Source organism: Hyaena hyaena, unplaced genomic scaffold (genome assembly GCF_003009895.1).
Source record: "Hyaena hyaena isolate Hyena2069 unplaced genomic scaffold, ASM300989v1 scaffold_1589, whole genome shotgun sequence".
Classification (NCBI taxonomy): domain Eukaryota; kingdom Metazoa; phylum Chordata; class Mammalia; order Carnivora; family Hyaenidae; genus Hyaena; species Hyaena hyaena.
Genome location: NW_024082208.1, coordinates 191,288 through 217,839, shown reverse-complemented (window position 1 = coordinate 217,839; position 26,552 = coordinate 191,288). Strand labels below are relative to the sequence as shown.

Genomic DNA, 26,552 nt, shown 5'->3' with positions numbered 1-26,552 from the left:
TTCTTAATAAAGACTCTCGAGAAAGTTGGGATAGAAGGAACCTACTTAAACATCATCAAAGCCATCTATGAGAAGCCTTCAGCTAACATCATCCTCAACGGGGAAAAACTGAGAGCTTTCCCCCTGAGATCAGGAACACGACAGGGATGTCCACTCTCACCACTGTTGTTTAACATAGTGCTGGAAGTCCTAGCATCAGCCATCAGACAACAAAAGGAAATCAAAGGCATCAGAATTGGCAAAGAGGAAGTCAAACTTTCCCTCTTCGCAGATGACATGATACTCTACATCGAAAACCCGACAGACTCCACCAGAAGCCTACTAGAACTGATCCAAGAATTCAGCCAAGTTGCAGGGTACAAAATCAACGTACAGAAATCGGTTGCATTTTTATACACCAACAATGAAGCAACAGAAAGACAAATCAAGAAATTGATCCCATTCACAATTGCACAAAAAACATAAAATACCTAGGAATAAACCTAACCAAGGATACAAGAGATATGTATGATGAAAACTATACAAAACGTATGAAGGAAATTGAAGAAGACACAAAGAAATGGAAAAACATTCCATGCTCATGGATAGGAAGAATAAATATAGTTAAAATGTCATTACTACTGAAAGCAATCTACACATTCAATGCAATTCCAATCAACATTGCACCAGCATACTTCTCAAAACTAGAACAAACCATCCTAAAATTGGTATGGAACCACAAAAGACCCCGAATAGGCAAAATAATACTGAACAATAAAACCAAAACGGGAGGTATCACCATCCCAGACTTTAGCCTCTACTACAAAGCTGTCATCATCAAGACAGTATGGGATTGGCACAAAAACAGACACAAAGACCAATGGAATAGAATTGAAAACTCAGAGCTGGACCTAAAGGTATACAGCCAACTACTCTTTGACAAAGCTGGAAAGAGTATCCAATGGAAAAAAGACAGTCTTTTTAACAAATGGTGTTGGGAGAAGTGGACAGCAACATGCAGAAGAATGAAACTAGATCATTTTCTCACACCATGCACAAAAATAAACTCAAAGTGGATTAAGGACCTGAACGTGAGACAGGAAACTATCAACACCCTAGAGGAGAAAGCAGGAAACAATCTCCTTGACCTCCACCGCAGCAACTTCTTACTTGACACATCCCTAAAAGCAAGGGAATCAAGAGCAAAAATAAACGAATGGGACCTCATCAAGATTAAAAGCTTCTGCACAGTAAAGGAAACAACGCACAAAACTAATAGGCAACCAACGGAGTGGGAAGAGATAGTTGCAAATGACATGTCAGATAAAGGGTTAATATCCAAAATCTATAAGGAACTCACCACACCCGAAAAACAAACTACCCAGTGAAGAAATGGACAGAAAATATGAGACACTTCTCCAAAGAGAACATGCAGATGGCCAACAGACACATGAAACGATCCTCAGCATCCCTGCTCATCAAGGAAATACAAATCAAAACCACCCTGAGATACCACCTCATACCAATCAGAGTGGCTAAAATGAGCAAACCAGAGGGCTATAGATGCTGGCGAGGGTGTGGAGAAACGGGCACCCTCCTACACTGTTGGTGGGAATGTAAACTGGTACAGCCCCTCTGGAAAACAGTGTGGAGGTTCCTCAAAAAATTAACAACAGAACTCCCCTATGACCCAGCAATAGCACTGCCAGCAGTTTACCCAAGGGATATAGAAATGCTGATGCATAGGAGCACATGTACCCCAATGTTCATAGCAGCACTCTCAACAATAGCAAAAACATGGAAAGAGCCTAAGTATCCATCAACGGATGAATGGATCAAGAAGATGTGGTTTATTTATACCATGGAATAATCCATGGAAATGAGAAACAATGAAATCTGGCCATGTGTAGCAACATGGATGGACCTTGAGGGTGTTATGCTGAGCGAAATAAGTCAGGCAGAGAAGGACAAATATCAAATGTTTGCACGTATAGGAGGATTAGGAGGAACTTAACTGAGGACCATGGGGGAGAAGAAGGTGGGGGGAATGGTGGGGGAAAGGGAGAGAGGCAAACCATGAGAGACTCTTGAATGCTGAGAACAAACTGAGGACTGATGGGTGTCGGGGGGAAGGGGGATGGGCATGGAGGAGGGCACTTGTGGGGATGAGCACTGGGTGTTATATGGAAACCAACTTGACAATAACCTATTTGTAAAAAAAGACTAAAGCCTCCATATACTGGAAACCATGCACGAGATGACAGGCGATTATCTGTTCCCAGCATTCCCGGGATTTCTGCACCAAACCCCAATGTGCCTACCACTACCGTGACACACTTCTCACACAAGGCAAACACTCAGCCATGAATTAACAGACTTCCTCAGAACTACAGAGATTTCCCCAAACCCTCAAAGCAATGGAGAACCAATGAGATAGGGTGGCCCTCACTGTGGATGTGAAAGATCTTTGGTGGCACTGAAGGTGAATCCTTAGAGAATGTGGGGTGTGTGGGAAAGCCATGTCCGTCCCTGTGTGAGAGGCAGAGACATGAAACTAGGTTTCTCAAACTAATTTCCATTCAAGAAGGGCTGCTCAAACCACATTTGTAAGGTTTATCTTCCTCCATCACACTGGGACCTCATCTCTGTCATCTGCTTCCTTCATTCCCACCTACCTGGGTATGAGGCTGCTGTGTCCTTTCTCTTCACATCCCATAGTTCCCTCTTTTGTTCCAAAAAGATGACCAGGACCGGCTTTGACACAACAAGACCTGTTAGTTAGAACAACAGGATAGAAGTATTGCTGGAGATTCTACCTTTCAACCCAGTATTGGCCTCAGTAGAGAAGAGAGGACATTCTAGAATTCTGGAACATCATGACTAAATAATCATGCCCAGCAGTCCCTTTGGAAAACAGGGGAGATTTCCAAGGTTCAGATCATGATCTCCACTTCCGAGTATTACCACTACCATAATGGGTAGAAATTCGTATTGAGGATGGAAATACCATTTAATTCCACCCAGTGTTTAGAATTGCCGTTAATCTAAGAAATGATGATGATACTCTAAGGAAGGGAAACCTCACCTGAAAGGAAACATCAGGATTTTTCTCTACATCTGTGAACCTCTACTTCCTTCCCTTACTGTAGGGATTTGAATCTCAGTCATGCCAAGAGAAAGATTCTAAGAGACAGTCTTCAAAGGAAGGAACAAAACCCGTGAGTGTGGTTTGGGAAATCTAGAAGGAGTTGTCCTCACCCAAGAAGAGGAGGTGTCCATAGTTCTCTAACATCACGTCCCTGTACAGATCCCGCTGACTGTGGCTCAGGCATCCCCACTCCTCCTGAGAGAATTCTATGGCCACATCCCTGAAGGTCAGCAGTCCCTGCAACAAACACCACAGTTACCAAGTGGGCACATGAGGAGGTCATAATGGTACCAATGGTACCTATGAGAGAAAGTTAATGTCACCAGCTGAACCTCACGACAGAACCTTCACTGCTTACCTGCCTGCGCTCACCGACCTTAGTCCCTCATTTTAGTAGCCTCTTATTTACACCTCCCGTTTACTTCAAGCAAAACACCCCACGGGGACAGTGTCCTGTGGTGGAAATAGAAAGTAACCAAAAGAAGGTAATGACTGCCCTGAAGAAGATCTTAAAAGGCTCATTTTGAGCTTAACCCCTGACTCCCATCTATGGAGATAAATATCAGAAAAAAGCATGGAGTCAGGATAGTTACCATTATCTCATTATATACATTTTTAAATGTTTCTTTCCTCAAGAGAGAACACAAATATGGGTGGGGCAGACACAAGAATTCCCTCCAGGCTCCATGCTCAGCAAAGACCTTGAGTTGAAGATTGATTTCAAGAGGGTGAGATCGTGACTTGAGCCTAAATCAAGAGGCAGAAGCTGAAGGGACTGAGCCACCCTTTTACCACATTATAATACTAAAATCTCCAACCAAGGAGGAGCACAAATGTCATTTATTGTGTAACATACAGAGAATGTATGGAACTGTTATCTGAAGTCTCATTGGCCACCTTATCCATAGCCTCTCCTTTTTAAATATCCACCTTAATCTTAAATACAAGTAAACTATTCTGAGGTGCCTCACTGGCTCAGTTGTCTGACTCTTGGTTTCAGCTCAGATCATGATCTCACAGTTTGAGTTCTAACCCTGCATCAGGCTCTGTGCTGATAGTGCAGACGGTCTCTGAGGTTCTTTCTCTTCCTCTCTCTCTGCCACCCCCCCTAGCTGCCCTCTCTGTCTCTCAAATTTTTAGAAAAATTAAAAACAAACAAAAAAAAAAGGAAAAGATTCCCCCTTCCTCTGTGAGTCTCTGGTTTGGAAGTTATACCCTGTGATCTCCTTATTTCCTGTAAATCAATTTTCCTTTGTCTCACATCTCTACCTGATACACTTTTTTAGGATTCACCAAGGACTAATCTCCTGTTTGTTCAATTATATTAGGAGAACTAGTTCTGACTTAGAGGAGTCTCTTGCTTTCTGCAGTAAGACAGTTTGTAACACAGTATTATGTTCTTAGATATTCTTTGAGTTATGAACCAAATAGATATTGTGTTTATTCAAGAGAATTTGTGAAATGAATGGATCAACAGAGGCATACACATTTTTGAATCTGGTATTTACATCATGCAGTACATGAGGTGTCAGTTTAAAAAGAAATTTTGTGACGATTTATTTTTGAAAGAGAGGCAGAGCAGGAGCAGGAGGAAGCAGAGAGAGCAAGGGAGACACAAAATCCAAAGTGGGCTTTAGGTTCTTAGCTGTCAGCACAGAGCCCAATGCGGGGTTCAAACTCACAAACAAAGAGACAATGACCTGAGCTGAAGTCCGATGCTTAACCGACTGAGCCATGTGCTGTCTACTTCTTAATGGCAAGTGTTGGTGAGTTACAAATATACTTGCATATTCTACCATGAATAAGAATTCACAACAGTGCACTGGAGATCTTGTTAAAATGCAGATTCTGTTCAGGAGTTCTGGGAAAGGTAGATGTCTGCATTTCTAACAAGGCCATAGTCTATTGGCCAAGGGATTCGTATTTCAGTAATACAGAGGAAGAACTCCAAGATCTCTTGCAGGACTTGGAACTGAGTGGGTTTTATAGCAATTACAGGTTCTACTACAATAGCAAGAAAGACAACAAGGTTTTCCAAGCATTTCCTGCTTAGTGGTGAGCCCCTAATAGTCTCTCATAAATTCATGGAAAAAAAATAATCTAAGAGAAGAAAGACTTTATTTTTCTATTTTTACTGAATCTTTTGTCAAATATCTGGTACACGGTACGATCAGGTTTTAACCCAGGTTAACTGACCTAGAGATGATCTGAAATGACACACAGATCAATATACACAAGGGAGCCTAAATCAAAGTATATAGTAGGTGTCAAACCTGATAAGAATGACAGAAGAAGGTATGCACACAAAAGTGATCTCTCATGGGGCACCTGGGTGGCTCAGTCGGTTAAGCATCTGGATCAGCTCAGATCATGATCTCACGGTTCAGGGTTCAAGCCCCGCGTTGGGGTCTGTGCTGTCAGCTAGCTCAGGGCCTGGAGCCTGTTTCAGATTCTGTATCTCCCTCTCTCTCTGACCTTTCCTTTCTCGTGCTGTCCCGCTCTCTCTCTCTCTCAGAAATAAGTAAAACATTTAAAAAATTTTTTAAATTGATCTACCTTTATACATTCCATGCACACATCCATACAATTTGAAAGTATTTATATAACATTAAAAGTGATATAGTAGGAAATTATCAGGGAGACTAAAAAACACTTTTATTTCTTTTTAATGTTTATTTTTGAGAGACAGACAGTGTGTGAGCAGGGAAGGGGCAGAGAGAGAGGGAGACACAGAATCTGAAGCAGGCTCCAGGCTCTGAGCTGTAAGCACAGAGCCCGATGCAGGACTTAAAACCACAAACTGCGAGATCATGTCCTGAGCCGAAGTTGGACGCTCAACTGATTAAGCCACCCAGGCGCCCCTAAAAACCAGTTTTAGTTGCTGGGTGGCTTAGTCATTTAGATGTCCAACTCTTGATTTCAGCTCAGGTCATGATCTCGCGGTTCCTGAGATCAAGCCACACCTCTGGCTCTGTGCTGACAGTGTGGAGTCTTTGGGATTGTCTCTCTCAAAGCTAAATAAAAAAGCCACAAACACAAAACATTGCAGTGACATGAAACTTCTCAATTTAGTCATAGATGATGCTTAGATTTTTACTTACACTATTAACACAAAAACGTAGAATGATATAAATATCACAGTTTCTATTTCTGAGTCTTCTCTGATGGGAGGTACAAACAGAAATATGTTGACCTTCACCAAGAGCCTGCGTACTTTTGGGAAGCATCAAAAAGATTGCTTCCTGCATTCTTTTTATTTTTTTTTATGTGTATTTATATTGTGAGAGAGAGCATGGGCAAGCATGGTGTAAAAGGGAGCGAGGCAAAGAGATGGAAAGAATCCCCAGCAGGCTCCAGGCTGTGACTGAGTCACCCAGGTTCCCATGGACGTTGCATTTTTTAAAGTGTCTTATGACTGCTGATATGTCTTACCAATTGTTAAAATTCAACTGAAAGATAAGCATGAGAAAAATCCTGGAGAAGTAGTTTTAGAAGTAGAAATTTCAGGGGCGCCTTGGTGGCTCAGTCCGTTAAGCATCAACTTCGGCTCACGTCATGATCTCATGGTTCATGGATTTGAGCCCTCAGTCGGGTTCTGTGCTGACAGATCAGATTCTGGAGCCTGCTTCAGATTCTGTGTCTCCCTCTCCCTCTGACCCTCCCTTGCTCATGCTGTCTCTCTCTCTCTCTCTCTGTCAGAAAAGAAGAAACTATTTCTTAATAATTTTTTTTAAATTATAGAAAAATAACAAGTATAAATTTCAAAAAAGATTTGTGATTGAATACTCTGTGCACCTACCGTCCCCCATGAACATAAGTGACCTTCAGCCAAAGTAGAGTGCTTTCTGTCCACGGGTCCTGTCCCTCTGCTACTTCAATAAATTACCTGTCTTGTATCATACAATAGCTCAAGAATAGTATCTTGACCGTAGTACTTAATGATCCCGTAACATATTTCTTGGAAATCTTTCATTTTATTATTTTTTTAGATTTTTTTTAATTGAGAGAGGGTACAATTGGTGGAGAGGAAGGGAGAGAGAGAGAAAAATCCCAAGAGGGGAATGAGAGAGAGATGTGGGACTCGAACTAATGAACCGTGAAATCAATATCTGAGTTGTGTCAGACAGTTAACCAACTGATCCACCGAGAAACATTGAAAGCTTTTGTTTTTTATGGTTCTTTATTTTGAAAAAGACACAGAGCAGTTTCACGACAGGAACGGAGAGAGACAGAGAAACAGAGAGAGAATCCCAAGAGGGCTGCCATCGTCAGCTGCAGCCTGACATGGGGCTCTAGCTCATGAACTCGAGATCATGAACTGCACCGAAATCAAGAGTGGAAACTTAAATGACTGAGCCACCCAGGCGCCCCTCATTGAAAGCTCTTGTTTCAATCATTTGTGCCCTATGGTACTTAGGGATTTAAGATGCTCAAACAAGTGAATTTTCTTTTTTTTTCTTTTCTTTTCTTTTCTTTTCTTTTCTTTTCTTTTTTCTTTTCTTTTCTTTTCTTTTCTTGGTGGAAACATAAAACAAACAAGTGAATTTTCACTTGAAAATTTAGAAGTGTGATTCTTCGCTTTCTGAAAACACAAAGAAGTACATAGAAGAATATGTCTGTGTCAAGACTATGCAGTGACGTAAAACCCGATAGGCTGGAGGTCTGATTTAGAACCTCTATCCCAGAGGTCATTACATCTACTACACAAAAGTGAGAGCCTTCATTGCCCCATGGAAACTGACCTGAGGTGGGCCAGAAATAAATAAATGCTCAAGAATGTATTCCTGAGGCCTTTTTGGTGGGTGAATGAGGCTGAGATTATTAAAGCACAGGGACTGGGTCTGCGGAAAGAATGAGCTGCAGGGTAATTCTGAGGAGACAGGGATTATATACGTTAAATTGGGTGGGTAGAAATAGAAGTTTCCAATGGGCTTTTCATAGGTAAAAGAAACTCACCTTATCCCAGAAGTCTGGGTATTGTCAAGCTAAGCTTGCTTTTTGCCTCTAGAAATGCACTGACGTTACAGCAGTTGTAAATTTCATGAGGACTACCTTCCTCTGCCAGTCTCCAGTATTTCCCAGTGGGTTGCAAGTTGTAAGAAAATTTAAGTTTATCTACATTTCTTTGGCCTTTGTTCTCCTCACCAGAAACAACAGAAAAGGGGGCATGTAGATGCTCAGTCAGTTAAGCGTCTGACTCTTGATTTCAGCTCAGGTCAAGGTCTCATGATTTTGTGAGTTTGAGCCCTGTGTCAGGTTCTGCCCTGACCCTGGGGAGCTTGCTGGGGATTCATGTGCTCTCTCTGCAACTCCACTGCCCTCACTCTCTCTGACTCTCTCAAAATAAGTAAATTTGGGGAAAAAAACTACAGGAAAAGTGAAACTGGGAGAAAGAAGTTTCCACTTTAAATATGGTTATGTCTGGAAATTGATCAGGGAATCTGCCTGAAAAACATTTCAACGGCTAAGAAGGAAAATATGAACATTCCAGGGGAGAAATCTGGCAAGGGTACAAAGCCAAGTAAAAGAAGGTAAAGTCAGCTGTAGGGAAACAAAGCGATCTCAGTGCCTGAAGCACATCCCAGGACACAGGACCACCAGTGTGTTCTTGTGACCCCCAAAGAGCAATTCAGAATACAAACAACTTTGAGGATAAAGTGGATTTATTCAGCCTTCAATCACATATAGTTTCCATGTCTTGTAATATCTACAATATTTTCAAGTAGCTTTTACACATCCTAATGAAAAGGAACTTTCCGGGTTATTCTATGCCTCCTATCCATCCTGCGTGTTTTGCATTTTCAGAATCCTATTCTACCCAGAGTGGAGAAAGCATTGGGATCAGAACTAAGTGGGAACGGTTTTCCTTGAGTGCAACCCCAGGGCCAGACCACATCAGCAACAAGAACCTTGGACTCAACACCCTCCCGTCTGAATCTTTCACAAAGGGACTATTTTCAATACTTGCAGGAATTTATTTCAAAGTGACACCTGTCGATACCCTGCTGGAAGGCAGGTTGGAGAGAAGGGACAGGAGTCGCTGGGACACAGGGGAGGAGGGTTCTAATCACCTACCTTGAGTGTCATTTCTGAGAAGGTAAAAATTAGGTGAAAACATAAAGCAGAACCATCAGAACTAAAAAAATTCATTGGCTTCTTTTTTGAAATTTCTGTTGTAGTGGGATTCTCACACCCAGACTTTTCCCTCCAGGAAACAAATTCATTGCTGTTGGCATAATTCAGTTGGGTTTGTACCCAAAGAACTGAGCACTGAACACCACATGGCATAGTTTTTATATATGTTTTCCTTCTTTGTCTCCCATATATGGTAACACACAAACATGCAGTTGCACCAAGTGTCTCTTATTACAAGGTCAAGAGGGATGTTGTCAGGTATTCATACAGGCAGGTTGTCTCAGTGTTTTCTTTCCTCAGTGAGGAGACACGACCACACTTTCAGAGAGAGAAAGAGAGAATGAGAGGGTGGGAGAAGAGAATGCAAACTGAGGGAAGAGGGACAGAGGAAGGGAGGGAGAATCTTAAACCAGACTCAAGGATGGAACACAGGTCCCCGAGATCATGGCCTGAACTCAAGAGTCTGATGCTCAACTGGTTAAAGTCACTCAAGTGCCTTGTGATACCTAGATCCATGGAATTTCCCGAGAAAAAAACAACAAGGCCTCCGGCCAGGGCCACAAGGCTTACCTGCGATCTAGCCATTTCTTCTTTCACCTTCTGGTCTAGATTTCCTTGTCAGAAGATCTTTGTGGGGAAATCCCAGCTGAAGTAGGAGAAAATGTCTGTGAAGCCACCAATACAGGCTCTTCCCCAGTAAACTGCTGTCCTGTAAGCAGGACTTTGAAATGCAGAAAAGGCCCAACTTCCTAGTCCTTTGCGTCAGGAGCTGTTCACAAACTGTGAGCTCCTGCTTGGGAACCAATCCCTGAGTTTCCCTTCTCTGGTTTAAGGAGCCTCCCTTCCCGCAGATGCCCACAAATTCTGCTTGAGCCTAGAAAACGTGTGCACTTGGACCTGACTCTCCCCGACTCCTTAACTGGAGACCTGTTACCTCTCCCTGAGGAAAGCCTGTACTCAGATCTCATAATTCTTTAAAAATGTTTTTAATTTTTATTTACTTTTTGAGAGACAGAGCATGATTGGGGGAGGGGCTGAGAGGCCGTCACAGATTCTGAAGGGGGCTCCAGGCTCCCAGCTGGCAGCACAGAGCCCAAAGGGGCGCTCAAACCCACAAACGCTAAGATCATGACCTGAACGAAGTCAGACGGTTAAATGACTGAGCCACCCCGGCACCTCTCAACGCTCATAAATTAATGGGAAGCCTTCCTGCCTAACCCCGGGCCTTAGAATTAGGATACAAAACGATAGGATTCAGTAGGCAGAAAAGGACAGATTAGGACCTGAGGTCTCTGGGTGGGGGAGAAAACACATTTTGGAACATTGGGGACAGTGTCTGATCCCAGCAAAACCCCCTCAGGTGTAAGGTTTCACTTAAGAATGTGACAGTCACCGCCTCCTGCCCCTGAGGTTCCCCTCAGGATTTTGACTAATGACCTAACTACAAATTAGTAGTAGACCCTAAAACATAAGACCCACAAGGAACTGGAGGCCCTGAGTGGCTCAGTCGCTTACTCCGCTCAGGATGAACTCCAGTCTGTGAGTTCGAGTCCCGCATAGGGCTGTGTGCTGGTAGCTCTGAACTGGAGCCTCCTTCCAGCTCTGTGTCTCCCTCTCTTGCTGGCCCTCCCCTCTTGCTCTCTATCTCCTTCTATCTCAAAAATAATAAACATTAAAAAAAAACTTTAATAAAAAAGATCCACAAGGAACTGTATGGCCTTAGACCACCCCTCATACAATGGAAATGAGACAATCAGCCGTGGAAAACCAGCACCTACATTCGTGAAGCCAGTAAGTGTCGGACATGAGAAGTAACCAGGGGGAAGAGAACGAGGGTGGGAGACCCCTGACCCTCATAATAATGGAGAAAATAAACAAAACTCCTTGAAGTCATAGAGGTCATAATGGTGAACTGCCCAGGCTGCATGCTCCCCACTCACACTTCCTTTCCCTACCTGTGCATAGCGAAGACCCCAAGTCACCTACCCCTAAACATCCAATCAGCTTTAAACGCCGCTGCCCTTATGAGTGGGCTTCTTTTAACTTTATAAGCAAATTACCGCCTTTGTTCGGGGCTCAGCCCTGTGGAGAATGATCTCCTCTGAGCCCTCAGGTGTAACATAAACCTCCTCCCTTCCGAGATCTCCTAGAGCTAGTTCTTCCCCCAGGGATCCAGACCAGATTTCCACAACAATAAAACAAAGGACCTTGCCTGTTGTCTCAGGTTTTCACCCTGCAATGGCCCTCCCTTTACTGAGAGCTTTCCTAGGACTCTCCCTCGCCTGTACTCGAATCAACCTTTGCCTGTTGCTCATTTTGTGTTCACTCCTCATTCTTTGATGCAGGAGACCAGGAATCCCCGGTGTTGAGGTAAATGGCCCTGCACCAGAATCCCAGGGAGCACCTCACTAAAACAACACTCTTGTTTCCACCCATCCATCTCAGGGAAGCTGAGGGGGAGGGGAGCAGCAAGGAACCTTCTTGAAACTCTGCAGGTGATACTGTTGGGAAGCATTTGGGGAGGTGACCAGGCAAAGCACAGGAACCAAGGCTCGGGTCTTTGCTCAGATGAAAATCTTTGTTGTCTCTACTGATCAGAGTTTCTGGAGATTTACACATTCTCCCTCTTTCTGCTGCACAGAGGGAGCCACCCTTCCAAATGGAACTTTCCCTTGTACATGCAAATGTCTCTTACAAAGGGACTGATCTGGGTTTCAGAGCTTTTCCTTTGTCAGATCAAAATAATCCTTATGCAAAGAGACATAATTTGAGGTGACAAACTGCTGCCCTTAAGTAAGAAAGTTTAGTTTCCTAGGTCACTGCCAAATAGTTTTTCAAATAGAATGTACTCTTTAAAAAATTTTTCTGGGGCGCCTGGGTGGCTTAGTCGGTTGGGCGTCCGACTTTCGCTTGGGTCATGATCTCGCGGTTCGTGGGTTCGAGCGGAGCGTCGGGCTGTGTGCTGACTGCCAGCTCAGAGCCTGGAGCCTGTTTCAGAGTCTGTGTCTCCCTCTCTCTCTGACCCTCCCCTGCTCACGCTGTCTCTCTCTCTCTCCTAGAAATAAATAAAAAAAAACATTAAAAAAATAATAAAAAAATAAAAATTTTTTCTTTGATGTTTGTTTATTTCTAAGAGAGAACTAGCGAGCAAGCATGAGCAGGGGAGGGGCAGAGACAGAGGCAGACACAAACTCTGCAGCAGGCCCCAGACTCTGATCCTTAACTGACTGAGCAACCCAGTCACCCCAGAAATTCATATTTATTGATAGGTAGCGTGACTCATGCATTGATAAGGAAGATGTTGTAATGGAATTGCTTGATGGCAGCCTTGTACAATCAATACAGCTGCTTCAAGGTAGACGAGCCTGTACTCTAATGAGTGGCTCATTATAAAATTGTCGATGGCATACAGTATTATAGTCATAGTCATAATGCAGTATTAGAAATAGTGTAACAGGGGCGCCTGGGTGGGTCAGTCGGTCAGGCGTCTGACTTCGGCTCAGGTTATGATCTCATGGTTCACGGGATCGAGCCCCATGTTGGGCCTTCTGCTGACAGCCAGCTCAGAGCATGGAGCCTGTTTCAGATTCTGTGTCTCCCTCCCTCTCTGACCCTCTCCTGCTCATGCTGTCTCTCTCTCTCTCAGAAATAAATAAAACAATAAATAATATTTTAAAAAAGAAGGAAATACTGTTACATTTTTAAAAAACACTTGTCAAAAATTAATTTAAAACAACATTAAAACAACAAAACTACTTATGATGTTACACTGAAATGTAGTTTCTCCATTTCAAAACTGACTATACTTTAGTGCTGTAATGTAAATATTTGAATGTAAAGTTGGAAAACAGTATGAAAACCAATATACTGTTAACATATACTAAATATCACTATATGTATCTTTATGAAATGATAGGTTCTCTACTTCCATTAGCTTCACACACAAGGTTCTACAAGATGAATACTTAGGCAATGATGAGGATGGAAAACAACTGCTACATGTTTACTGCTGTGTAATATTCCATTGTGAATATATGCTACACGTTCTTTTTCCATTCATCAATTGATGGACACTGGATTGCTTCCATTTGGTAGTTATAGTAAATAATACTGCAATAAACACTGGGGGTGCACATAACTTTTGGGAGATACTTTTGGCCTTATTTCCTTTTTTTTTTCATTTTATTTATTTAAATTCAAGTTAGGTGGGGTGCCTCAATAGCTCAGTTGGTTAAGCCTCTGATTCCTGATTTCGGCTCAAGTCATGATCTCAGGGTCCGTGACTTTGGGGACCCAATTGGGCTCCACGTTGACAGCATGGAGCCTGCTTGGGATTCATTCTCTGTCTCTCTCTCTCTGTCTCTCTGTCTCTCTCTCTTCCTCTCCCCTGCTCACTCACTATCAAAACAAATGAATAAACTTACAAAAATAAATAAAATAATTCAAGCTACTTTTTATACTATGTGGTATCGGTCTCAGGACTAAAACTCAGTGATTCTTCACTTATATATGACAGTGCTCATGTCAACAAGTGTCGTCTTTAATTTCCAATGCCCTATTAGCTTATCCCCCGACCCACCTCCCCTTCAGCAACCCTCCATTTGTTCTGTGTACTCAAGAGTCTTTTGGTTTGTCTCCCTCTCTCTTTTTATCTTATTTTTCTTTCCCTTCACCTATGTTCATCTGCTTTGTTTCTTACGTTCCACATGTGTGTGAAATCAATACTTGTCGTTCACTGACTGACTTATTACACTTAGAATAACACACTCTAGGACCACACACACTGTTGCAATGGGCGGGATTTCGTTCTTTTTGATCGCCAAGTAATATTCCTATGTATATCTATACCACCTCTTCTTTATCTGTTCATCAATTAATGGACATTTGGGCCTTTTCCAACATTCAACTATTCTTGATAGAGCTGCTATAAGCATTAGGGTGCATGTGCCCCTTCAAATCAGCATTTTTGTATCCTTTGGGTAAATACCTAGTAGTGCAAATGCTCGGTCATACAGTAATATTATTTTTAATCTTTTGAGGATCCTCCATGCTGTTTTCCAGAGGGGCTGCCCAGTTTTCATTCCACCAGCTCTGCAAAAGGGTTCCCCTTTATCCGTGTCCTTGCCAACACCTGTTGTTTCTGGAGTTGTTAGTTTTAGCCACCAGGTATGAGGTGATATCTCATTGTGGTATTGGTTTGTCTTTCCACAATGATGAACAGTGTTGAGCATCGTTTCCTGGGTCTGATAGCAATCTGGAAGCCTTCTTTGGAAAAGTGTCTCTTGGTGTCTTCTTCACATTTTCTCACTGGATTCTTTATTTCTTAGGGTTTGAACTTGATAATTTCTTTATAGATTATAGATATGAACCCTTTATTCCATATATCATGTACAAATATCATCTTCCATTCCAGCGGTGGCCTATTATCTTTGTTGGTTGTTTCCTTTACTGTGCAGAAGCTTTTTATCTTGATGAGGTCCCAATAGTCATTTTGGTTTTATTTCCCTTACCTCCACAGACATGTTTAGTAAGAAGTTGCGGTTGCCAAGGTCAAAGTGGTTGATGCCTGTGTTCTTCTCTAGGATTTTGATGGAGTTCTGTCTCACAATTAGGTCTTTTATCCATTTTAAGTTTATTGTTCCTATGGGTGTAAGAACATGGTCCAGTTTCATTCTTCTGCATCTTGCTGTTTAGTTTTCTCAGCACCATTTGCTGAAAAGACTGTCATTTTCCATTGGATATTTTCCTGCTTTGTCAAAGATTAGTTGGCCATAGATTTGTGGATCCATTTCTGGATTCTGGATTCTGTTCCACTAATCTGTGTATCTGTTTTTCTGAGAATACCATACTGTCTTGATGAGTATAGCTTTGTAATACAATTTAGAGTCTAGAATTGTGATACCTCCAGCTTTGTTTCTTTTTCTGCATTACTTTGCTTTTGGGATTAAGTTTATCTCTTGGATGCAAATAACAAGAGCTCTGGCCAGCAGAGACCACTTTAGGTCCACGATAGGTTCACGTAGGAGATGGACTGTGAAGGGTCACACACTTAGGAGTACCTCAATTTAATGTTAAAATCACCACCCACGGAGGAAGCACAGCCTTCATGAATATAACATAGTATACACATTTAAGCTGCTTTCCTAAGTATACATGTGCTTGCACCTGCCTTATACCCACCTCTACACAGGATGACACTCATCTTTAACATATCATTTCAAAACCTAAATAAATAAAGTACTTACCCCTGCTCTTCGATCTTCAATGTTGGAAGTTACTCTCCCAATTGCCTTATTCGTTGTAAATAAAGATTCCTATGAGTGACAATTCCACCTAGTGTATTCTCTACCTGTAACTCACCATGGAGGCAACTCATGTCAGCATAGATACAGGAAGTCATCTTCACCCAAGAAGAGGAGGTATTCATATTTCTATAACAACACACCCCTGTACAGTTGCTGCTGAGGGAGGTTTAGGCATCCCGCACTCCTCCTGAGGGGACTCTATGGCCACATCCCTGAATGTCACCAGCCCCTGCAATAAATGTCACAGTGACCAAGTAGACACAGGCAGTGTTCATAATGGTACCTCAGATGAAAGGAAGGAGCTGAAATCAATGGTTCTGGCTTCGGTGAGATTCCTGCTTTCTCCAGTAAGGCCGTTTTTAACAGTTATATACTTTATATATTCTCTTCCTTTGAGGTACCAAGATGGTATAGGATTCACAGAACCACTGAGAGCACTCTCTATTTCTGCAAGATAAACTGTGAACGGAAGGTGTCGACAGAGGCACACACATGTTTGAGGACTGCATTTATAATGTACAGTATACGTTGCGTCTATTTCTTATATAGAAAGGTTTAGCGGGTTAGAAATGTAGTTATCAAAGTATATATTTCTTATTTTTCAAAATATTTGCTTATTTTTGAGAGCTAGAGACAGAGCATGAGCAGGGGAGGGGCAGGCAGAGGGAAGAGGAGACACAGGATCCAAAGCAGGCTCTAGGCTGCAAGGTGTCAGCATAGAGTCCAACACGGGGCTTGAACTCGAAAACTGTGAGATCATGACTTGATCTGAAATCAGACACTTATCAAATTATAATATGAATTAGAATTTCACAACAACGATTCAGAGATCAGGTTCTGTCTGATTCAGTAGTTAGAATGAGAACTGAGTCTGCGCTTCTAACAAGGCATCAGCAAATAACAAAGAGGTAGAATTCCATGGAAAGAGTTATCAAAGAACAAGAAATGAATAGGGTTTATAAACAATTCCATAGTCTACAGCTTAAAGCAAGACAGGCAACCGGAATACTTTCTGAGCATTAGTAACGCTGATTCTAAAAGTTTACATAGATGAACACACATACACAAATAGTCTAGTGGACAAAACATATTATTCTTCCCCTTTGTAGAATATTTTGTCACACGTCCAGCAAATGTAAGAAGCTAGGTGTTTTTTTTTTAAGTTAACCTTTGAATTAATTAATTAATTAGTGACAGAGAAAGCACAAGTGGGGAGAGGAGCATAGGAAAAGAAGGAATTCCACATGGAGCTCGGCACTGAGGATGGGGTCTCCTTAAGATTCTCGATCCTGTATCCCTGGGATCAGGACCTGTGCAAAAATCAAGAGTCAGACACGTGAACAATGAAGTACCCAGGAACCCGGTCATCAAGTTGCATTTTGGGGTCACCTGGATGGCTCAGTCGGTTAAGCGTCCGACTGCAGCTCACGTCTTGATCTCATGGTTCGTGGGTTCGAGCCCCACATCGGGCTCTCTGCTGACAGCTAGCTCAGACCCTGGGGCCTGCTTCAGATTCTGTATCTCCCTCTCTCTCTGGCCCTCCAGTGCTCATGCTGCCTCTCTCTCTCTGAAATAAATAAAACATTAAATTATTTTTTTTTTAAAAAGAAAGAAACTGCATTTCAGCCTAGGTTGTCTCACGTAGAATTTATCTAACAAAATTCAGTAATCAATGTACAGAGACAACAGTAAAATTATGTTTACAGTAGGTTTAAAAACTAAGAACTGTGATGAAAACAAGAACATATCCACTTGAAACTGACCTACCGTTTACATGTGAAATGGTACACCCATGTAGGGCTTGAGCTTACAACGCTGATATCAAGAGTTTCATGCCCTCTTGACCCAGCCAGCCAGGCACCTCTGCATATATCTACACTTTTCCAAAGTGCCATATACACATTGAAAATGACAGAGGCGAATATCATCTTGGTGACTTAAATGAAGAAACATTCTAAAAAAAAATCATTCTCAATGACATAAAACTTATCGATTTATTTCTGGATGATTATGTTTCTGTCGTTTATTTACAGTATGGATACACAGACAAAATGACATAGAGAAAATAGCTACTATTCCTGAGTCTTGTATTTCTTTCAAAAATTTTTTCCAGTGTTTCTGCTATAAGACACCCCAATCTGTTAACTATGTGATCCTTGTTTTCTTTTTCTGAAAATTCAAAAAAGTGAAGAAAAAATGTGTCTGTGACATGAGAAAGAAATGCAATGAAAACTTACAATTTGGAACCTCACTAACTCAGAATCACCTGTCCCAGAAGTCAGTATCTCCAGTACACAAGTCAGAGAACCTTCACTTTCCAGTGGAAACTACAAGCAAAGAGAAACTCAGAAGGAGTCTCCAGTTTGATGTGATGGCTTCTGCACATGGCTTAGTAAATCCATCCAATCCATACGTATGACTAAGAGACATGTTCATGTGACACAACAGGAATGTGGCAGAGAGAGCACCAAGCCAATTAGAAGACATTAACATCAATTGTAATGAACCCAATGTTTTAAAGTTAAAAATTTTTTTTTTCAATTTTATTTTGAGAGAGATAGAGAGCAAGTAGTGGAGGGGCAGAGAGAGAGGGAGACAGAATCCTGAGCAGGCTCTTCGATGTCAGTGCAGAGCCCGATGCAGGGCTGGAACTCGTGAACCATGAGATCATGACCTGAGCCAAACTCAAGAGTCAGACTTAAACAACTGAGCCACCGAGGTGCCCAAAGATATCAGTGCCTGGGGCACAAGTAAGGATATATTAGCAAAAGTGTGTTCTTGTTGCAGCCCCAAAATAAATTAGAATGTGATCTAATTAAGAGAAAACAGTGGATTTATACAATTGTCATGCCACAAATAGCATCAATATCCCCCTAATATTTAGGGTATTTAATAAATACAGCATTTATTTATGTATTTATTTAGTTTGCATTCTGGAGAACAAGACTTGGTTTCTTTTCCAAAATTTCTGAGTTTTTCTGGGCTGCGTGTCCATCTTGCTTATTTGTGCATTAGGACTAATCCTACTCCCCACAGAGCTGATAAAGCATCCAAATGGAACCTAACTATCCTCTCCTTCACTGATATCTCGTACAGGAGTCCATCCACCATATGAATCTCAGATTCAGTGCCCTCCACTGCAGATCTCTCCCAAGAATAACATTTTTAAAGGTTGCAGGACAGTAATTCAAACTGTCAGCTTTCAAGTGCCTGGGTGACTCGGTTAAGCTTCCAAATCCTGATTTCAACTCAGATCCTGAGCTCACAGTGTTTGAATTCGAGCCCCGCATCCAGCTCTATGCTGACAGTTCAGAGCCTGATGCCTGCTTCAGATTCTGTATCTCCCTCTCTCTCTGACCCTTTGCCCTCCCTCTCTCCCTCCCTCCCTGAGTCTCTCTCTCTCTCTCTGTCACACACACACACTTAAATAAACATTTGTTAAACAGTCCCAGTTTTCATGCCCTGCTGGAGGCCAGTTTGTGAAGAATGGAGGTTAGGCTCTGGATTATGGCCAAGAAGTATAATAAAGAGCTAAACTTCAGTCTCATTTTTTAAAAAGATGATTTTTAAGAGGGTGTAAGCACTCAGAAGACAGCAGTATCAGAAGTAGACAAAGACACCTTTGCAGTTTTCAATCCATGGGATTTCAGGACAGAAACACAACAGCTTGTAACCAGGGATGAAGGATTACCTGAGAACCAGACTTTTCACTCTTACTCCTTCTGTGCCAGCTTCTCAGGAGATACATGTGAAGTCAAAGTCACATCATAAACATTTGCCTTTAAAGCACAACCTCTTCATGCGTTAACTACTCATCTACAGGAAGGATATTGAAATACTAAAAAGGCCCCACTTCCTCCTCTTTTCTGTGTTGGGAGCTATTCAAAATCTATGAGCTCCTCCAACAGGACCATTACTCCATTTCCCCTCCCTGTCTTCAGGCAGCCTCCTCTCCAATACACCCCCTCCCCAACATTCTAGGACAGCATGGGACATCTGTGCTATACAGACCTCACCATCCCAGACTCCTGTAGAGGACACACTGTTAAGTGTCTAGCCCTTGGAGCAAGGCCAGCCTTCAACCCTAAGTTTCTGAGGAGTCTTCATGCCTTACCAAGGCCTTCCTTGGAATCATCCTGAGCATTTAATTAAAAGAACATTGTCGCTCCCATGGAGGCCTATTGACAGAATCAGAGGGCCAGGGTACTGGTGATGATCATATTTGAAACTCCACATGTTATTCCAACGGAAAGACTGGACTCAGAACCTTGTAACTAAGGCTCCTTGAACTTTCATGTGCTTTGAAATCATATATTCTAGAACCCCCACCCCCTAGGAAATTGTAACGTTTCAGGTTTGGCACAGAGCCCTGGAAATAGCATCCTAGAAGTTCCATGCCAGTCCCAGTGTTGCACAACAGAGACCCAGAATCAGTAGCACTAAGTGAAGGAAACAGACACAGCACCCCGGAGCCCCATACACTCACCATCTTATCTTCACACAAGTACCTTTGGTTCCCAGTGAAGACCACCAATTATAGGCCTAAAACGTCACATTCTTTACTGCTCTTTTGAAGTTTACTGAAGGATAGAGCAGTAATGTTGTCAGCCAAACCCCAGTTGAGTTGCTCAACGCTCTCAAGTACTTGAGAGACAAGTGTTGGTGATGTTAACCTTATGAATAGACATGGCCAGTTACTTTACCACCAAAATCTGCTGATGTCCTGTGATGGGTGTTTATGTTTTAGGTTTGCACATTATAATATATTGATTTATATGTAGTAAGTGGGGACATTTATGTGGTATCTTTAGGTTATACCTTTTGATCACACTTTGGCTTGTTGAACAATAAAAGCAAAAAAGAAAAAACCCCGTTTCTGTGGGGTGCTATTAGGAAGATACGGCAAGTGTGGCTATTTGAATTCAGTTAGTGAAAGATTGGGAAGGTGAAGGGGAGATGGAAGAGAAGAAGGAATATTTTGTTGGATAGAGCTAATCTGGGTTACTTATCCACAATGAAATCCTCACTGCCAAAAGAGATTGAGAATATAAAACATTTGTGGGGAAATCTCACTTTAAGACAGATATCTTTGTGGAACAATGTCTTTAGGAATACAAAGACCCAAGTATTTTTCTAATTTTTTAAAATACTTTATTTATTTTTGAAACAGAGAGGGACAGAGCACGAATTGGGGAGGGGTAGAGAGAGAGAGGGAGACAGCAGAATCTGAAGCAGACTCCAGGCTCTGAGCTAGCTGTCAGCACAGACCCCGACACAGGGCTTGAACCCACAAACAGTGAGATCGTGACCTGACTAAAGTCGGATGCCCAACAGACTGAGCCACCCAGGCAATCCCCATGTTCATTTTTAAACATAGATCTGCTCTGAAAGGAAATTTAGAAAATCTGGAAAGGAAAATCACCAAGCGCAAGCTGAAGGTAATCATTCCAAACATTTCATTTATAGGATAGGGTCAACGATTCCAACTTTTCTGATTATTAGAAATTTAAAAAGATAAAATTTCTAAGTATGATCAATTTGAGTTGTTCTTTTTTGAGTGTTTATTATCATGTCACCAATGACCAATTCCTTTTGGTTCCAAAGTCTCTAATTTTGATAATTATGGGAAAGTCTTTGCCCAGACATCACTATTCACTAGGATCACATAATTCTGAATTTGGAGCAACATATCCTGTATTGTGGACTTGGAGAGATGTTTAGTGAGGACCCTGTCTTCAATAATTACCAAGGTGTTTACCATGGAGACAGAACTTATCAATGCAACGAATCTGGGAATAATGTTAACCATGTACCAAATCGTAATAAGAAACAGAACTCAGTTTCTAGAGAATGAATATGAAATAAATAAATGTGGGAAAATCTTTTATCAAAGCTCAAACCTTATTAAATGTTATTGTTTCGTGACTGGAAATTTGTACACTGACAAATGTAGTAAATGTGACAAAGTCTTCAAATCCTGAGAAGAAACCTTATATATGTAAAGAATATGACAACCCCCTTAACTGGTACTCAGTTTTTTTTCACATCACAGAGTTTATACTGGAGGAAAACCTTACAAGTGCTAAGAGTGTGGCAAAGTCTATATGTGGAGTGAAGCCGTCCAGGGCATGAGATCATTCATACTGGGAAGAAACCTCACAGATGTAAAGTATTTGTTGAAGCCTTTAGCCATTCCTCAGACTTTCCTTGACATCAGAGTATATATACTTGGGTTGAAAGTCAACAACTGCAGAGAATATGATAAAGCCTGTAAGTCCAACGTGGGTCTGGATTTCATGAACTGAGAGATCATCACCTGAGCAGAAATCAAGTGTCAGAGGCTTACCGTTCTGGGCAAAGCATCCCAGGTACGAAAGGAAACTACCTCCTCCAGCAATAGGGACTCCCCTGAGCCAGCAAGACCCCACATGCCTGACAGCCATGCAGCGGTCGGCTTGACTTCCCCCACCACCTGCATGGACCAACACCCTTTGCCCTACCTTTTCTTTGTATGAACCTAGGAGAATGTTCAGCAGTTTGGACACAGTGTTTGAGATGTTAGTCCACTGCCTTCTCAGTGCTGGCCTCCCTGAAGAAACCCCCTTTCTGGATTTGCCACCACTTCTGTCTGCTGTTCCCTGGTGTGCAGGGAGGGCTGCAAGGGCACCTGGGTCCTCAACAGATCAAGTCCGTCCGTCCACTCGACATGGACGAAATCCCAAGGCAGAGAGATGAGAAGTGGTGACATAAGAAAGGGAGTTATTTCAGGGAGGCCGACACTGGGAAGAGAGCTGACTAATGTCTCAGAGACTGTGTCTGATGGGCTGGAAACCCCGGTGTATGGAAGGGAAAGAGGGGGCAAAATGGAGTGCGTACCTGCAGGTGGTCAGTGAGGGTTAAATCTGTCCCTGTCTAGCAGTCAATCAGGGTTGTGTCTTTCTGGCTCAGGGCAGTCCCTGTGGCTTGAAGGGTAGTTCAAGTTCCCTTCAGCGGGGCTTTGTCCTCAGGGTTTTCCTACTGAGCCAGGAGACAAGCTGGAAGGATCAAAGTGGGAAAGTCTGAGGTCAAAATGAGGTAGTGGAAGTCTTCTTTCTTGCCTGCGGAATTTGTGAGTCGTGAGTGGCAGAAGTGGGTCTGTCTGGAGCCAGTGCTCTTACACCCTTGGATCCTGCTAACAAAGTAATTATCGTAATCTATCTGACTCATCTCTCATAATTGTGTGTGTGTGTAGAACACTTATGATAGCCTCTCGTAACAAATTTCTTTTTAATTAAAAATTGTTTTAAATTTTCGTTTTTTTAAGAGAAAGAAAGACAGAGCGGGAGTCGAGGAAAAGCAGAGAGAGAGGGAGACAGAATCTGAGCAAGTTCCAAGCTCTGAGCTGTCAGTACAGAGCCCAACACGGGACTCATACCCATAGAAGGTGAGATCAGGATCTGAGCCGAACTTGGATGCTCAACAAACTGAGCTACCCAGGCACCTCTCTCCTAGAAAATTTCAAGTGTACAACACGCTAGTATTAAGTATAGTCACCATGCCTTAAACACTCAGTGCTTACCCATCCTGCATAAGAAAACCTTTCACCAATTGATCCCATGTCTGAACATTTCCTCATCCTCAGGCCCTGAAATATGCTAATCTTTAATAATTTTGTCTTTTTTAAGTTTCCACATATATGTGATTTCATACAGTATATTTTCTGTGTATGGCTTATTTAACTTAACAAATGTCCTCTAAAATTATTCTGTTGGTGCAAAGGGAAATGTTTCCTTCTTTTCTGAGGCTTTTATACCAAGAATAAATTAGATAAGGGACCTCTATTCAGAAAGGAGCTAATACTAGAGTGGAACCTTTTATAAAGAGTTGCCTGCCTGGCATGGCAAATATTTGTTTCCCAACATTTACTCTTTCCTTGTTCCTGTGAATGGACTTCCCCCTCTTTGAAATTCTCAATCCCTACCCCTTCTCCTCAATTCACAATAGCACATAAGCATCACTTGCCTGTCTTTGAGCTTCATATCATTCATGTTCCTATAGTTAAGAATTTTTTTTCTCTTTTGAACCTGTCTTATGTCAGTGTAAGTATTAGACCAGCCAAAGACTTGAGAACAGATGAAGAAAAAAAGCTTTCCTCTCCTACACATTCCTTCCATGGTTGAGAAATGACCTTGGGGCTTCAGAGAGACAAGGAAATGCAAAGATAGAATGTGGGAGAAAGAAGAACATTAGTTTTCCTGCTTTGCCAGGCTGAGGAGGTTGAGGCAGGTTAGGGCCTTCAGAACTGCTCGCCCACCCAGAGGAAGGGGCAGGGGGTTTATAGGTAAATACAGGATCCATCCGGTTTGGACAGGAATCCTTTGTGCTGCCAGCCTTGTTCACTGGGTGTTCATTGGGTGGTGCTGGGTTCCTCACTGAAAACACAGAAGGCTAAGAGGGGCGCCTGGGTGGCTCTGTAGGTCAAGCAACCGACTTCAGCTCAAGTGATGATCTCACAGTTCATGAGTCCCAGCCTTGCATCCAGCTCTGCTGTCAGCTTAGAGCCTGCTTTGGATCCTCTGACCCCCCTCCCTGCTCTTCCCTTGCTCTTGTGCCCTCTCTGTCCCTCTTCTCTCTCTCATCCTCTCTCTCCCTGCAAAATGAATGAACATTAAGAAACAATTTTAGGGGCATCTGGATAATTCAGTCCGTTTGTAAAAATTCCCTTGGGCCAAAAGGTGAGGGGCTTCCCAACGAAATACCAACCATTGTTTGATGTCTATTGTGGTAAAAGGTCAGGGATTGAGCAACCTAGCTCCTCCTGGCTCCAGGGGGTCCCTGAGATGTAGATCCTTAAGGAATATTGTGATTAGAATGATTAGAAAGGTCAAACATGTTCTTCAAGCAACTGTTAAGCAAGCCCCACCTCTAACCGCAGAATTCTCGCTTCTGCACACCGGCTTCGCCCCTCTCCCTACATAAACCCTGAGCTATGTGTAGGCGGGGCTCTCTTCCTAGGATTTTTCAGGTGCTCAGGAGGGGCCATCTGGCTGGACTGAAGTAAACCTGAGTAACCAATTCCTTTTGTGTTTTGTGGGCTTTGTTCTCCGTGATTCTCCTTTGGAAAGGGAGGTCTAACAGGTTAACCATCTGACTTCAGCTCAGATCATGATCTCACAGTCCGTGGATTCCAGCCGAATGGCAGGCTCTGTGCTGACAGCTTGGAGCCTGGAAACTGCTTCAGGTTCTGGGGCTCCCTCTCTCTCTGCCCCTATTCTGCCCAGGCTCTGCCTCTCTCCGTCTCAAAAAATAAAGAATAAAAAAATTGTTTTAAATTTTCTAATTTAATAAAAGGGTAAGAAAGGACAGCGGGAGTTTTCCCCCAGAAGAAAAAAAAAAGGTACTTATTTTAATATCAACCCACACTATGTTTTAATGCAGCCATTTTGATTTTTGTTCAACTTTATACTTAAAATTTTTTTTTAATGTTTTATTTCTGAGAAAAACAGAGAGAGAGAGGTAGAGAGAGAGAGAGCATTAGAAGGGGAGAGTCAGAGAAAGAGGGAGATACAGAATCTGTAGCAGACTCCAGGCACCGAGCTAACTCTCAGTGCAGAGCTCGAAACGGGCTCCAACCCATGAACTGTGAGATCATGACCTCAGCCGAAGTCGGCTTTTTTTTTTCATTCATTATTCAATTTCGTTTCTTTTAAAATAGTTTATTGTCAAGTTGGTTTCCATATAACACCAAGTACTCATCCCCACAAATGCCCTTCTCCATGCCCATCAGCCCTCAGTTTGTTCTCGGCATTCAGGAGTCTCTCATGGGTTGCCTCCTTCCCTCTCCCCCACTATTTTTCCCTTTCTTCTCCCCAACGGTCCTCCATGAAGTTCCTCCTAATCCTCTTATACATGCAAACATGTGGTATCTCTCCTTCTCTCTCTGACTTATTTCGCTCAGCATAACACCCTCAAGGTCCATCCATGTTGCTACACATGGCCACATTTCATTCTTTCTCATTGCCATGGAGTATTCCATCGTATAGATAAACCACATCTTCTTGATCCATTCGTCTGTTGATGGACACTTAGGCTCTTTCCATGTTTTGGCTATTGTTGAGAGTGCTGCTATGAACATTGGGGTACATATGCCCCTAAGCATCAGCACTCCTGTATCCCTTGGGTACATTCCTAGCAGTGCTATTGCTGGGTCATAGGGGAGTTCTATTGTTAATTTTTTGAGGAACCGCCACATTGTTTTCCAGAGGGGCTGCACCAGTTTACATTCCCACCAGCAGTGTAGGAGGATGCCTGTTTCTCCACATCCTCGCCAGCAACTAGAGTCCTCTGATTTGTTCATTTTAGCCATTCTGACTGGCGCAAGATGGTATCTCAGTGTGGTTGTGATTTGTATTTCCCTGATGAGGAGGGACGCTGGGCATCATTTCATGTGTCTGTTGACCATCTAGAAGTCCATTTTGGAGAAGTGTCTGTTCATATCTTCTGCCCATTTCTTCACTGGGTTTTTTGATTTTCGGGTGTGGAGTTTGAAGAGTTCCTTATAGATTTTGGATACTAACCCTTCATCTGATATGTCATAAGCAACTATCTTTTCCCATTCCAACGGTTGCCTATTAGTTTTATGGATTGTTTCCTTTGCCATACAGAAGCTTTTAATCTTGATGAGGTCCCAATAGTTCGTTTTTGCTCTTGATTCTCTTGCCTTTGGGATGTGTTAAATAAGAAGTTGCAGCGGTGGAGGTCAAGGAGTTTGTTTCCTGCTTTCTCCTCGAGGGTTTTGATGGTTTCCTGTCTCACAATCAGGTTCTTTGTCCATTTTGAGTTTATTTCGTGAATGGTGTGAAAAAATGATCTAGTTTCATTCTTATGCATGTTGCTGTCCAGTTCTCCCCGCACCATCGGTTAAAGAGGCCATTTTTTTTCCATTGGATACTCTTTCCTGCTTTGTCAAAGATTAGTTGACAAAGACTATTCTATTCTATTAGACT

The 26,552-nt window shown here is 42.4% G+C and overlaps 1 protein-coding gene across 1 annotated transcript in view; it reads right to left on the bottom strand.

The window, feature by feature from the left end:
* Nucleotides 1-26,552, bottom strand: part of LOC120226050 (zinc finger protein 208-like) — a 141,696-nt gene that overhangs the window by 60,782 nt on the left and 54,362 nt on the right. Inside the window, 1 exon segment of the mRNA XM_039224246.1 lies at nt 13,253-13,268. Coding sequence (XP_039080177.1) covers nt 13,253-13,268 — 16 coding nt within the window.